At 40.4% G+C, this 16,057-nt stretch overlaps 2 protein-coding genes across 2 annotated transcripts in view; one reads left to right on the top strand and one right to left on the bottom strand.

Annotated features, from left to right (window-relative positions):
* The window catches only part of LOC118403429 (tripartite motif-containing protein 2-like), a 13,659-nt gene extending 13,630 nt beyond the window's left edge, over positions 1-29 (top strand). Inside the window, exon 6 of the mRNA XM_035802142.1 lies at positions 26-29. Coding sequence (XP_035658035.1) covers positions 26-29 — 4 coding nt within the window. The remainder of the gene's footprint in view (positions 1-25) is intronic.
* Positions 30-435: 406 nt separating this feature from the next.
* LOC118403451 (organic cation transporter protein-like) lies at positions 436-14,120 on the bottom strand. Its single transcript, XM_035802167.1, has 12 exons — positions 13,759-14,120; positions 11,529-11,676; positions 10,784-10,887; positions 9,932-10,086; positions 9,326-9,494; positions 8,375-8,510; positions 7,796-7,875; positions 4,212-4,355; positions 3,442-3,527; positions 2,859-2,967; positions 1,814-2,023; positions 436-912 (listed from the first exon to the last, which is right to left on the bottom strand). The coding sequence occupies exons 1-12, from the start codon at positions 14,028-14,030 to the stop codon at positions 777-779; spliced, it is 1,749 nt and encodes a 582-aa protein (XP_035658060.1). The 5' UTR covers positions 14,031-14,120; the 3' UTR covers positions 436-776.
* Between the last annotated feature and the right edge of the window lie 1,937 nt (positions 14,121-16,057).

The following is a 16,057-nucleotide window of genomic DNA, read 5'->3' as shown; positions in this document are numbered from 1 at the left end:
GTTATCTTACTTTGGCTACTAACAGATGATCACGTGAGCTACAAATAGATGATCACTTGAGCTACTACTAGATGATCACGTGAGCTACTAACAGATGATCACGTGAGCTACAAATAGATGATCACGTGAGCTACTAACAGATGATCACGTGAGCTACAAATAGATGATCACGTGAGCTACTAACAGATGATCACGTGAGCTACAAATAGATGATCACTTGAGCTACTAATAGATGATCACGTGAGCTACTAACAGATGATCACGTGAGCTACAAATAGATGATCACTTGAGCTACTAACAGATGATCACGTGAGCTACTAACAGATGATCACGTGAGCTACTAATAGATGATCACGTGAGCTACTAACAGATGATCACGTGAGCTACAAATAGATGATCATTTGAGCTACTAACAGATGATCACGTGGGCTACTAACAGATGATCACGTGAGCTACTAGCAGATGATCACGTTAGCTACTAACAGATGATCACGTGAGCTACTAGCAGATGATCACGTGAGCTAATCTCCAAGCAGATTCCTCCGGTGGCATAAGACAGTAACATAAGCTGGGGAAGTAGTTTAGCCGGCAGAGGAGTAAAATTGGCCACCTCATTATACTGTTTTTTAACATATGGCAAGTGATCACCTAAAGTTATATGGAAAGGAAGATATGCATAGACGTGCTTTGTTTACATCTCAGGAGCCTTCAACTTTGACATACTACCCACAATGCATTGCCGTGCGTATACGCAAATTAAATCATGAAACGGCTTATTACAATCGCGTGGTTTCCCCGTTCGTCATCCCGTCAGAGTTAACCTTGACCTCAGCCGTCTGTCCCACCGCAAATCCCTGATTGGCTACTGCATTCTTCTCGATGTCTGACAAGTACACTTTCTTCTTCTTTTTCCTGGAAAAAATGAAGGGCGTTTGTCTTAAATGATGGAGTCATCCGTATTCTATGTGCAATTATTATTCGTCATGCATTTCTTACACATTGAAAAGAGCTTTATACTATTTTAATGAAAAAATAAAGTTTGTAAAAAAGTTATAAAATATGATTCAAAAAGTTTCAGCACAACATCACTCTAGTCAGACGTCATATCGTTTTAAGGATGACATGGCCGAACGTACCAATTGATCCATTTCAAAGCTATCTTCTGATACAAGTACTGTGTACCCATCATGCCTGTGTTAGAAAACTGGAGTTAGCGCACTGCTTTGGGCCGATTGTAGCATAATGTACAGACAAAATTGACATCATTATTCCTAGTGAGTTACCAGTACAAATCCATTATCCCTCGCTTCAAAAGTGTTCAGAACTAGGGGTGGCTACCGGTAGAGAAAATTCTGTCAAGGTCCGGTTTAGGTCCAGAGGATCAAGTCCAGAGGATCAGGTCCAGGACCTGACCTAGACCTGGATCTGATTCATTATGTGAAAAATTGTGAATGGATGATACTAAAAAAAAATAGTCCATTTTGCTACAAAGAAATCTGTTTTGTGCAGTATTAGACTCACACTGGTGTTTTAAAATCGTACAAGGCTAACTACTTCTGTTCGGTTGACTGTAAAAGTTGGTAAAAGAACTATAAACTCTACTCTGCTTCGCTCTTGTTATTTGCCTCAACCGGTAACCCCGACAACATGTAAATGCCTGATCGTACAATCTGTTCATTTTCCAATTGGCCCAACATCCGGTCTACCGATTTTTTTCAGGTCCGATTTTTCTGAACCGGTCCAATGAAGAAAAAAACGGTTTTATACCGATACACCGTACCGGTACCCACCCCTGGTCAGAATTGATTCTTACTTTCCAAAGTTCTCCCCCTCTTCAAGCGTCTCGGGAAGATCTGCCCCTAACGTTTCCGGCAGGATCACCACACACACGCCTCCTATGATGGAGAGTCCGCCGAAGATGAGGAAAGGCAGGGGCTGCCAGAGTTTGTTGGTAAGGACAACAAACGGCGAGATGACGCCTCCGAGCCGAGCAAACATGGACCCGGCCCCCACTCCGACATTCCTGTATGATTATGGTATTAGATTTCCAAAAATAGTTTCATCAGGTTTGTAGAATATAGGATATATGGGAATTCTTTTCACACAACCAGCGGGTACTTAGAAGTCAGCAGTAACAGATGATATTGCCAGGAACAATTGTGCAATAGACTGGGAGGGTTATAGACAGGAACGACAACGGTGGATCAAGGAGGCGATCTGGATAAGAAAGTCACTCCCCAGTGATGAACTGGGACGAGGGGGGGATACAAGTTTAGTCACGTTTGGGATAGTTTTCTCACTGCAAAAGCGCCACCTACGTATAGCAGTGAGAAGCAGAACTCCAGTTAGAAGCTCTGACGAAGGTGTCGGAGAGACATCGAAACGTAAGCAATGTAAGTACCTGCTGGTTAGTCTCCAAGCAGACCCATCGGTGCCTTAGAGATGATATATCAAAGCTGGCAAAGGAGTATAGCCGGCCAAAGGGAGATAGCCGGCTAAGGGAGTCAAACGGTGCCCCTATACTAAGTCCCTGGCCAGCTTTGATACTATTTCTAAGGCACCGTTGGGTCTGCTTGGAGACTACCTGCTGGTCGTGTAAAAAGAATTTTCCTATATATCATGGTATTAGATTGCTTTGAAATATATCCATTTATTCAAAACGCATGTAGCGACAGCTGGGATACATCTACTCAAATAAACACAGAGAATTACGTTTATGCAAAGCGTGACTTCCAGGTATTTGTATCATAAGCAAACAGAAATTCCGAAAAACAGAGCACGGAAACAGTTGGCTGGCCGTTTTTTGAGGAGACATCTGGATGAAGATTTGTATAAAACCGCTAGGTGGTGCTGTTCACCTGATAGCCGTTGGGTTTAGTTCTGCAGACAACAGAAAGACGATGTTGAACCCCGCGCTGATTGCTGCCTTCCCTATCATCGCCAGCGTCACAGACAGGGGAGCCAGGTCTGTACGGAAACATGACATCCTAGTGTTACCAACAATGTCAATCCCTATTCAATGCTATACTGATCGACATTACTTATAAGAAAATGTCTAAGCAGGATACTTTTGAATACCTGATGTTATGCATGGATAATCATGTGATGAACGCAGTATGTAAATATATATCTCTGTGTTTTAAAAGAGGGAATAAAATATTAGATGTAGCTATTAACGTTAGTTTTATGATGTTTCTTACAGAGACACATGATATTTTAGATAATTCTCCATTAGTCTAGCTGAAACTACTGTATAAGCTTAGTTGTTTTTATTCCTTTTCATCTATTAGACCACTTGTTATTATTTATCGGAATTGTGTAAGTAACTTACATCAAAACACACCTACAAAACCTATTTTTTAAGAAGGAAACGAACAACAACTTCTTAGTTGAAAGGTACCGGTAGTTCGCACGTAGTGTCCATATATGAACTGTACTTACGGTCAGCGACGTAAGGGGGCGCCAGATACGGAGCCACAATGCAAGCTACTCCAGACAGAATCATGAAACCCGTGTGGCATTTGATTCTGAAAGGAAATAATCAAATCATTTACTCCTGGTCGATCAATAAACAGTGTAGAATATAGATAAATGTCTGAGTAGGTTAGTACAAGTTCAAAATCGTAAGAAAAGAATGTTAAAGCATCGTCTGCTTCACATGCAATGTTAAAGGCTTGGTGGAGATGCCACATTTGCCAGCAACTACATATTTCACTCCCTCTCAAATACAAATTGAAATATTTTGAATTTGACGGCCTCGTGTAAGAATGGACTCGTCTAAAAATACAATTGGCTCTTCAAAGTTACCCCTCCCAAATCTCTAGCCTAGTACATGTACTAAAATGTATGGCTTTCAGATGATATTAATGTGAACAGTATCCCTTGGGTGTGTGTCCAAGATAACATAACAATATGGCATACCTAATTTCCGGTCATTCAGTTTGTATATTGTTGTGCACAAAATATGTATTTTTTTCTAAAACTTCAAAGGCTATCACAAAAAAAAAAATAAAAAAAGTGTTATTTTGGTATTTGCTTACTTTATTCAGTTCACTTGACTCCAAACTGAGAACAAAGAATCCATTTCACCGACCAAACGGGAAGAAGAACAAGGAATATGACAGAAAAACTTTGGTGTGGAATATAACAATATATTTCACTCCCCTTTTCGTTTGGTGGAGTGAAATGTAAATATGTACACGCATGCGCACCTCCCTATGATGTCCAGGAGCCACCATGACAGGTAGTAGGCGGGAATCTCCACAGCTCCGCTGATGAAGAAGTTGAGGTAGATGTTACCAGCCAGGGCACCCGTGTTCAGGGATAGGCCGTAGTACACCATGGAAACAACCATCCTGGGAAAATCATGGTACAACGTTAGCAATTGAGTTAAAATATGTAGGACTCGGGCTTGTTTGTTTGTTTGTTTATTCATTTACACAACAAAATGATAAGAAGTACAGAAAAGAATGCATAAATACAGGTGCAGGAGGAGGGGAAAACGTAACAGTTTGCCCTCCTCCTCTTTACTAAACAAAATGTAAATGTCATTAAGTAAAAAAACTAGAGTTCCACGAACACATACCTTTGCCAAATAAACCAGGTTTGTTATGTAGAATGATGTCTGTAGACATAAATTTGTCACTCATTACATTTTATTTTATATGCCTGGAGTTGGTTCATAAAATTTTGCCAATTTACAATTATACAAATTAGATCCATATTTACACTATTAATATCAAATTGTATCAAGCATCACTTAAGCTATCAGCATACCAAAAATCATGATGATCCTTTCATTCTTGACTTATTCTCTTTCAAAGTCTGAAACAAAACCGGCATCTGCAGTTCAAGAAAAGACATTATAGGGGACCCAAACATACACCACTTACTCTCTGCCATCTTTCTCAACTACATATGTGACAAGTTTGAAAGTCTTATCACTGAATGCAGTGGATCTATCGACTTTCCTCATCAATTATGCAAATTAGCTATTAATTGGTATCTCATTATGTAAGTTTTTACTTAGGCTATCTACATACCAAAAATCATGACGATCCGTCAACACGTTCATATTTTCCATTAATTATGCAAATGAGATCAACATTTGCATAATTGATATGTATTGACAGTTCTTTTTCTCAGCTACAAATGTGACAAGTTTGAAAGTCCTATAATGGAATGCAGTAGATTTACAAACTTTCCTCATTAATTATGCAAATTAGCTGTCGATTTGCATAATTAGAATTCCATCATGTAAGTCTTCCCTTTGGCTATCTACATACCAAAAATCATGACGATCCGTCAACACATTCATATTTTCTCATTAATTATGCAAATGAGGTCAATTGCATAATTAATATGCGTTGATATTTTTCTCTTTCTCATCTAAATATGTGACAAGTTTGAAAGTCCTATCATGAAATGCAGTGGATTTATAAACTTTCCTCATTAATTATGCAAATTAGCTGTTGATTTGAATAATTAGTATTCCATTATGTACATTGTTACTTGGGCTATCTACATACCAAACATCATGACGATCCTTCTACACGTTCCCGAGTTATTCTCCTCCAAAGTTTGAAAGGAAATCGGCGGCTGCAGTTCCAAACAAGCCGTTAGGGGGTCAAAACTTACAGCACTTACTCTCTGCCCCAAGGGCTATTTACCATTTAAACATCGCGACCACAACATGTCCAGAACATGAGATATAAAAAATTGAGTTTCTGCTGCAGTACCTTAGCAAGCCGCTAGGGAGCCCATTATCGAACTTGACCTTCGTTTTCCCAACCCCTACCCACCTACCAAATATTATCGGGATCCATCCGAGGCTTCTTGAGTTATGCTGTTAACACACACACACACACACACACACACAGACACACACACACACAGACTCACAAGCACAAAACATAACCATAGCCATTCTGGCACTGTGGCTATATTTGGGTGTAATGGTTACCTCATGCCCAAGCCTATAGTGTAAGATTGACAAGAAGTGACCCCAAAGGTCATAGTTGCTGCAAAAGAGGTCAACACGACTATGAACCAGACGATACGATTACAAGAAAATTGTTTATAGGGACAGTACATTATACATGATGGGGTATATACATGCTATGTACACATAAGATTTAATAATCTGTAGACCAAGAATAAGGGCAACTAGGGGGCCCAAACTTATGTTACTAACTCCTGAGCATAAGAGCTATCTAACACCCAAAATTCGTGACCATATCATGTTTAGAAGATGAGAAAACACACCCGGAAGTTGCGCTGCAGTACCAAGGGAAGCTGCTAGGGGGCCCATTATCGAACTCCCCCTTTGTTTCCCAGACCCCTACCCACCCACCAAATACCAGCTGCATCCGTCGAAGTCTTCTCGAGTTATGCTGTCCGCAGACAAAAGTTTGCAATTAAACCGGCGCCTGCACTTCCATGAAAGCCACTAGGGGGCCCAAACTCGCAGCAATCACTCCCTGCTTTAAGGGCTCCCTAACGCTCAAAAATCACGACCGCAGCATGTCCGGAACGCGAGATATCAAGCATGCAGGTCCTGCTGCAGTACCTTAGCAAGCCGCTAGGAGGCCCATTATCGAACTCGACCTTCGTCTTCCACACCCCTACCCACCCACCAAATATCAGCTGCATCCATCGAAGTCCTCTCGAGTTATGCTGCTCACAAACGGGGAGAACCACACCACCAAACCGAAAACATAACCTTAGCCATTCTGGCAAAGGTAATAACAAAGAAGAGTAACTAACACATATGTTAAAATAATACCAAAATATACTCAAAGAATAATAGTAATATACATAAACATAAGATAATACCACTATAAGGGGCTAAGGTGGTTTATGAGATGGGTTTTCAGGGCACTTTTAAATGTAAGAAAAGAAGAAATGTTTTGTATATTTGTCTGAAGGCTGTTCCATACTACAAAGCAAAAGCAAAGCCTTAATATGAAAATGTATTCTTCTCACATGGAAGAACGTTTATACAAATTGCACTAAGAGATAACCGGTCTGCGAAAGAATGGAGAATACAAAGCAGTGGAGAAAAAAAAACATTTCATTTCCAATTCTTTGTTTAACCTCGCCGAAAGAACAACATCTCCAAAATCACCATGACATGCCCCAATTTTCCTTCATTCAAGGACGAACAGAAAGCCATTTTTCCCGTAATCGAAGAACCAACGAATTTTAGAAAAAGTGGGCGGTTTTGTCTTCCTCTGCTTCCATAAAAGACGTCAAACCCATCCTGTCTTGGTGTAGCCAACACTATAGCATTCGAGCATTATCTTTTTTAAATAAATCATTAAAATGTTTACGCAAAGTGTCACATGTATGTCCCCTATATATGTCTCTACCATCTACTTGTAATTAGTCTTCGAGAACGGTTATAATATTAAATATTTCCATTCCGTTTGTTGAAGGAAGCCAAAATTGCAACAAAATTATCACCACATAACCTATACGTGGCGTCGGGCACGGCGTAACTGGTAGAGCGTTCTGCTCGTTATCTATAGGTCCTGAGTTCGATCCCCGCCGTGCCCCCGACGTTGTGCCTTGGGAAAGGCACTTTACACGACCTTCCTCACTTCACCAAGGTGTAAAAATGGGTACCTGGCTTTGGTCGGGGTGGTAAAAGACTACCTTTACCTTCTGTCTGTACCGTGTATGTGCCACTGTTAATATAAGTTACCAAAAACTTGAGTGCAGTACCACATTGTCCTCGTCTTTCCAAAAGTAACTATAACTGTGAGTATCATGTTGTGTGGGTGACAACACTTACCAGTTGTAGCAACAGACGATGTTCATGAGCCGCAGGTGGGGGGTGCGGATCAGGTCGATGGCTGTGTACTGTTTGACGTCCTTTTGAGAAAGAAAATATTTTTACATATTTCCTTACGTTCTATAAAAATCTTACTATTGTGCAAAATTTTAAGTCAATTCCATCAGGTTTTGCATTTTATCTAATTTCTCCCCTGGCCACATGAGGGATCTACCAGGAAAATATGCATAATGCCCGTTTTCGGCTCATAAATCGCATTGTGGATATCTTTGCCCTGTTAAGTTTTTTTATGGAATGATATTCACGTCGTAAAAATGAGTGAATGAATGAATGAATGAACAACCTAACGAATGAATGAGTGAATTGTAAACGTTGATTCAATGACTGAATAAATAAGTGACGAATGAATGGTTCATAAAACAATTTAAATGCACATTCCCCTCCCCCCAGAGATGCAAACATAACATTCATCTATACGTATTGTATCAACAAATTAAATGTTCACTTCCCCACGAAATACCCTGTTTTTATGAATAACGGATATAGGTTACCCCACGGATAAAGGTGAATTGGCGTTACCTTCTTGTGTGCTTTCTCGTTCAACACGTCATCGGGTATGGTGACCCTGTTGACCTTTGCAGCCTTCAGGAGAATCTGCTTGGCCTCCTCATCGCGACCACGTGACAGCAGCCATCTTGGAGACTCAATCACAAAACTGATCATGTAATGAGTAAAGCAGTCATACTTAGTTGAGGTGAAGCATATTACATTTTAAAACCGTTAAACTACCAGAGTTTCAGCACTATGAAATGCTATCAGAGCCAGGGTTGGCTGCTGACCTCCAAAAAGAACCCCCCAAACAAGGCCAAAGTCCCTAACTTCCGGGGTTCGTGCGCTACGCGCTCGCGAAGTTGCTATTTCGGGGGAATACGCTATCCCGGATATATCACACAGGACATGTTTATGTGTGCCGGATATATCCGGGTTTGGCAGTTTAAGGGTTAAAGTGTTTATGACCATGTACGATGTTAAACCCGGCGTAAACATACAACATTTTGTTATTATCTGTAACGTATAACAAGAACAATGACATTCAATCAACATACGTTTACACAAAATACACACCCCTGTGATGACATTAAACATCAAACCATCCAAAATCATACTTCTAGCTCTTGATTATCTCGCCAGGTATTTAGATATTGGCTATACCTGTCATGACGTCACAATGAACACGGCAGCCAGTTCGGAACCTTGCACCACTACATGCATTCATTAAAAAATAGCGCTAATCATTATCGTGTTAACATTCAATTAAAAGACATTACAAAATTTGCTTTGTTTTCTCCCTAAAAGAACGTTCTTTTCGATCCTTAGTACGAAGTTTGAAAAATGTGGCAATAAAAATTATTGCCATGTTTATAAGTATGAATGATTTTGGGTGTTGGTGTGCTTTTACTGTTCGTGTTCTATCCATTCGCCTGGTTGTATATGTACGTTACAAAAAACAAATCATTCTTAGCAACTTACGGCCATGCGAAAAGAAGTAGGATGTTTGGGAGGGCCATGGCGAGTTGGAGTTGGCGCCAGTCGCGGATGCCCCACGCCATCAGAGCGTACAGCATGTAGCCGATAGCGAAAGAGATATGCGGTAGTGTCCCCGTCCACGTGCGGTCCTCCCTCCCGGTCAGCTCCGTACCTCAAAACACGATTTCAAGATAGTTACTACCAATTTTCTTTCAACAGTGGCTGTTTTAACATAGTACATACCTCCAAATTTTCGATGTCTGATAGCACAGGATAGCACATCTTGTTCACGGAGAATGATCTAGCCTTGATCTCGAGAGAGAACACGAGACGCAGGTAACAGTCTGTAATTCTGCATTACTTGAAATACTTCTAGGTGGCTCTAAATAACCATGTTTTTCTCAATAACTACCTGCATACTAAAATTCATGCAAATCCATTATAACGATATTGAGTCATAGATTGTCACACTTAGGTGATCTTTTTCCCGGAGGTACAATTAAGCTACAATATCTTGAATTTGTTCTAAAGCTGCAGTCGCCAGTATAGCTATTTACAAAGAAATTCGAAGAATACCCCCATTTCCGATGCATTCTGTGCAGTACTCACCTATGACGAATGCCGACAGAAAGACCCCCGACACCGAAGCTCCCACAATAAATCGCATGATGACGAAAGTGATGTATTCAGGAGAAAAGGCTACCACGACCCCAAACACCAACATTATTAACAGACTGATGAACAGGGTTTTCTTTCTGCCGATTCTAAAAAAAAACACATGAATATTGAAATTGAATCATAAGGAATCACAGCCAATGACTTATTGCAATGTGCCTGACAAGGCCCTTCAAAAGTCAGGCTACAAAAATAATTTCAGGGGCGGTAAGAAAAACACTTGTTATGTGTTCGTATGGCCCCTTCCACTAGACGGCGATCGCGATGCGCTCTCACTGCTACCTAAATAGGATATGTGTAACTTTTGATTTCATACTGGGTATATCATACAGCATGTAAAAGTGTGACTGAGAGGACAACAAAACACACAAAGTGTAAAGAAATCGTTTCTTTTCTATACAATTCGTTGGGCGATCTGTAAAATTTTAGGTCGCAGAGAGAGCTCGACGAGAGCGCCGTCCTAGTGGAAAGGGGGTATATCTTATCAACAATTGGCCTTCTTGGTCTGCTTGTTGCCCCACACTTTCGTCGGAAATATTCACGCTAAAAGAAGTGTCTATACAGAAATGAAAAAAAAGCATGTGTAAGTTCTGCACTAGGATAATAAGTATCATATAGTTATACAAAACACTTGCCACGTAATTCACCACAATTGGAATTCTGCAAAAAGTCAGCTGCTTATCTATCCATTGATATATGCTATAGTCATTTTAAGAATAACACCCTATTCAGGGGTTTAGTGACGTTCCCTCAACTATTCATATCAGAATATGACTCAGAACTCACAGGTCAGAAAGTTGTCCGAATCCGATGGCTCCGACCAGGACTCCCGCCATGTAAATAGACTGGGACAGGCTGTTCAGGGTACTTTTGTCGCACACAAGATTGAACTGTGGATGAACGGTAGAAAAAAATCGATAGGAATAGTTACGTGTGAAAATTATTACAGAAGTTCAAATGTTTGCAGAAGTTTATACAACGATTTGCCGACCCAAGCTGTCACATAGTACACTTAGTCTAGTTCACCTTAATGGGGGTGGGAGGGGGGGGTCACCTATATTCATTGCACTGAAAATATGGTATACATGGATATCAAGTCGATGAATTGTGGTTTCATCATGCAATATTTAAAAAAATTGTAGTTTGAACCCCTATATAAAATACTTTGTCTTTATGCACAACGGATATAGGTTAATCCGTGGATATAGGTGACTTAGCGTTGTATAATAAGGATGAGGTTGCAAACGATACTGCTGACAATAATGATATATACGCTAAACATTGTATCTATGTAGGCTGTTGACATGCAATGCAAATTTCTAATGTAGTATCGTTACACCGGCCAACGGAAATACAAGTAATCCCAGTGCATAAAATATGTCACCAAATATAAGTTACAAGAGCTGACCTGAGACAAATTTACATAATTTCTACCCACATTGCATTTATAAAAAAAATACCGTCTTCTAGTTTAACACTCGGTAAAGAATAGAAACGTATGTGTACATGTGTATGTATGTGAACGACTTGCCTCCGTGAAGATGCTACTTTTATACTGGCTAGTGTCATACCAGTATCCCCCATCACAGCCTTTTGTCTTTCTTGTGTCATTTCCGGTGGAGTTGAGGCCGTCATAAGGGCAGGACAAGTTGCCTAACTCATATGATGTCACGGTGTATCTATAGAGGAAATAGCATAATTATTTTGTAGTTTGTGTGTGGATGAATTAACAAGGTTGGAGAATTACTGGATAGTAAGTTTCTTTTTATATTCTATTCGCACCTGACCCAATACATAATGTCATAGCTGGAGATTCGGTAACCGTCTGTCACCATCCACAGAGCAGTTCTGACGTCTGTGTTTACACTGACTTTGACTTTATTTGGATCCACACTAACCTTAACAATGTTGTTAGCTATTCTTCCTGAAATAAAAATACATCAATACACACATAACGGACATGGCAGAAAGATTACAAAATAAATACACGACAATTATATCGAATACATCATACATATATACATTTCAAAGTTCAGAGCTAAGAGAAAATTGAACATCGAGAAAATTGCACTGCAGCATAGGTGTCGCTGCTTACAAATGCATTTCCATCCATAGTTAATTTGATGTTCACCACACAGTCCCAAACGCTACCGTCGGCTGTGTCTTTCTGTCTTGATTGTGAATAAATAGCCTTTTAATCCACATATTTTTGACACGATACGTAAAATCTTGTGTATTTGTCATACATGTGTGTCAGTGAGTGTACCTGTATGTATCCAGATATAAAACTCATGATAGAGAAAGTTAGACATAGCTTTCATGCTGATATATAGCACACACACACACCCTTCTTACTTTTTTCAATCTGGGAACATATATAGGGTACACAGTAGAACAGAGCATTACTTACAATTCAACCAAAACAAGGCCCCTTTGTTGTTGAAGATAGGTTAACCTTTACGTGTAAATAGAGTATTGACCTTTTATCGCTCCAATCTAAAAGACCTCCGATATTATTGACTCAGTGAACACCGCGGACTGCTACTTTGTCAGGGCGTGAATTAGACACTTTAATTATTAACAAAAGTTACATAACAAACACTACACGAGTCTCCTTTGTAAAGGACTGACGGAACTTAGTGAAAATGTTATGTTTATTTGGATTTTTCACTGTGTATGTTATAGACTGTGTGTGGTGGAAGGGTTGCTCATTTATACGAAATTTACTGGTTCTGCCTTTCTTGCTTACTCAATGGTTAACAAGACCCAAAAGGTCACTCTAAGATGTGACCTACCTAAAGGCCACTCCAAGGTCACGAGTTACTTGAATATTTACGTGCTCGAGGTGTGGCACTTCTCAAACACAGAAACTCTATCTAAACTCCATTTAACGTTCTTCTCCGAGGAACGTCCCTAACCGAAGCTTGGTACCCACTTTCACCTAGCTGCAGTAAGGAGAGTCGTGTGAAGAGTCTTTTAAACGGGCACCACATCGATGACGCGACAAGATTCGAACCCGAGACCCGCTATGCCATGCGACTCCACAAATGCTACAAACGTAGATAGACACAGTTTACAATACACCCATTTCATTATCAATTACGCAAATTTTAACGTATCGTTGTCGAGGTTTATACCTATCCAGAGCTCTTTTATCACTGCGATCGTCTCAGCTGATTGGATATTGCCTTTCCAGCACTTGTTAATTGGTGTGACTATCAAGGCTTTCTACGATCTAGTGTTTGGCACAGACCCCTAGTGTCCTGGGTTGACATTCCAATACATGCTAACGACGTTTTGAATTTGCTTTTGGGTAAGGCACTTTTCTTTCAATCTTTAGTCATTAAATTAACATTACAGATTTACCCCTTAGCCGCAGTACCTCTGAATATCGTTGATCTTACAGCGTGGAGTAAATTATTACAACAACAAGACAGACTACGGTAGGAATGACATAAACAGTAGATAGACAAAACACTTAAGCATCAGTCAATGATTTGTTATATAGTCTGATGGTAAAGTGTAGTATTCCTGGCACTGCACTAAGATGCAAATGATTACCTAGCTTCGGTTAGGGACCTTCCTTGAGAAGAACACTTACCGAAGAGATCAAGAGTGGGGGTCGGTCCTGGTGTAAAAAAAATAGAATCTTCCCCCCATATCTTCTTCAGTTACGTTGGTAAATCAGTATACAAACAAACATTCCAAAGCTACAAAAACACATTTCTTGGCGAAAGTAATAATGTCTTATTGAATGTTACCTTAAACATTGGCTGTATCTCCACGTCCCTCCTTCCGGAGCTCGCTCCCAGGGTAAGGAGTAGTTCCAGGCACACTCGGTCTCGTTCGGAAGCCGTTCGGCCGCTCGTAACTCTGGCACGGCGCAGTGGTAGTCCACCTCGGCGTCCAGAAACGAGCTGCCCAGCTGGTGGAACGGGCAAGTCAGGCACAGCGCCAACACAACGTAGTACGTGATCTTCTGGTATTTACCATACGAACCGATGTATTTCAGCGAAGCGTCGAAGTTCACCATCTTTTCGAGGTTTCCGACGCAGGTTTTCACCAGGTCTGTGTCGTCTGCGAACCCCCCAACAAGATTAAACTTGTGGTGCCTGGGACCAGTGACGGTTGTTTTCAAACATTAACGAACTAGACATACAACTTGTCAAGCTGTGGTAGAAAGTCCAACTCTCCACACGACCACGTTCCCTTAGAGGAAAATGGTTGTTAGCATGACTCAAATAGGTCATTTCTGAACGCACGTCAAGCATGCTTTTATTGCTCTCAGTTCTCGTTTGACCGAATTGAAAGCTGGTATAGGCGTTTTAATTGTAACATCTTTCAAGATTGTAAATAGCCCCAATTGCCGTAACCGAAACACCGTGGCCGTATCTGAGGTCACCGGATCTGAGGCTATTTCTGTACGAGGGAAACCAAAGAAGTTCTGGGCCTGAACCAGAAATAATGTCCACAACTCAAATTACGGGCATAGTTATGCTTTAAGAGCTTTTTATGACTTTCTAACATTCATGTAATTTGATCAATACATCTTTTGAAAATCAGCCGCTTAAGGTGCGACAGAAGAATATAATTGAGCTGCGGTGTGCTGGTAATCTCTGCATGAAAGACAGATACACAGTTCTTTTTAGTTAAAATACAAGGAGATTCCTCAGCAAACATTTTGAATTTCGATCATAGCATGAAGAACACCATCCACACAGACCTGATCACAGCTCACTCTTATTTTCTCACCATGTATCTGATTTTAAAAATAACGCTTACTAGAAAGTACTGAACAATGGGACATGCTACACAGAACTGCGTATTATGCCCCAACATCTCCAACCGGGCCGTGACTTGGCTGCAGTACTGGCACGGAACGGTATGATGATGACGGAACGCAGTAATTTAAAATTTCGTGGATGTCAATGAAAGGCTACGTAACAAAATTGAAATACTATACAATCATTTCCAGAATTTCAATTTCAAGCCCAAAACTTGTTGATCACCCCTCGTACGTACCGATGAATGTGCTCAGATCGACTTTGTTATGTACTTTCCTTCTAAAGCCCCACAGCAATGTGAGGACTCCTGAGTAAATATAACCTTACTGATCTTGTTAGTACCATTGAATTCGAAAACTTTTCTATAAGTCCATAGCAAGTACCTTTTATAGATGGCGTTTTCTGTAGACTTCAAAGTTAATGCGAGAGGGTAAAAAAGTTGGCTAAATTTTCAAAATAGACACCATAAACTTTCTAACGAGAATTGAATCGACAAAACATGGTATCACAGCCAACATGCGTTTCATCCCTGTTTTTAAGAAGTGCACAAAGTGGCACTAGTGTGGAACACTGGTATCACTTAAGTTTGAAACTGTATTCGCGGTTACCACAATTGTGCCACTTTTATAGCTATCTTACTAGTTTCAGTTATATGACTACAATAATTTTTTCTATTTGGTACTCGTTGTAATGACCATCTACGGATCGGAAAATCTCTTCTTTTTTTCCCTCAAAATCATTGGAGAAATAACGATCGCACTGATGCCATCCATAAAATGTACTTATTGTGACCTACCGTATGAGTGTGTGTTCAGGACCAAGGACAGATACATTTGCGTGTGAGTGTTTGCGTAGATGGGTTTTAGCATCAGGGACAGGTATGTTTATGAGTAAAAAGAGCACCGAGGACAGGTGTTTGGTGTTTGAATGGTCTTCAGACCCAAAAACAGGTATGTTAGCAAGAAGAAGGTACTCAGCACTAAAGGCAGGAGTTATGTAGAAAGTGTTCAGCACCAAGGACAGGTATATTTTGTGGGTGGAGAGTGTTCATCGCCAAGGACAGGTATGTTATTGAGTGGAAAGTGTTCAGCACCATGCAAGGATAGGTATGTTTGTGACTGAGAAGTGTTCAGCACCAAGGACAGGTATTTTTGTGAAGGGATAGTGTTCAGCACCAAGGACAGGAATGTTTTTGATTGGAAAGTGTTCAGCACCAAGGACAGGTATGTTCGTGATTGGAAAGTGTTCAGCACCAAGGACATGTATTTTTGTGAGT

Source organism: Branchiostoma floridae, chromosome 16 (assembly GCF_000003815.2).
Source record: "Branchiostoma floridae strain S238N-H82 chromosome 16, Bfl_VNyyK, whole genome shotgun sequence".
Classification (NCBI taxonomy): domain Eukaryota; kingdom Metazoa; phylum Chordata; class Leptocardii; order Amphioxiformes; family Branchiostomatidae; genus Branchiostoma; species Branchiostoma floridae.
Note: the sequence above shows the minus strand (reverse complement) of the source record. Positions and strands in the feature narration are given on the sequence as shown.

Excerpts from the sequence above, each read along its gene's own strand:
- LOC118403451 (XM_035802167.1), bottom strand. The coding sequence starts at position 14,030 with ATGGTGAACTTCGACGCTTCGCTGAAATACATCGGTTCGTATGGTAAA. Across the intron at positions 10,087-10,783 it reads TTCGGACAACTTTCTGACCT|AATCGGCAGAAAGAAAACCC; the intron begins GTGAGTTCTGAG and ends GTTTTTTTTTAG. Across the intron at positions 3,528-4,211 it reads CTCCTGGACATCATAGGGAG|AATCAAATGCCACACGGGTT; the intron begins GTGCGCATGCGT and ends ATTTCCTTTCAG.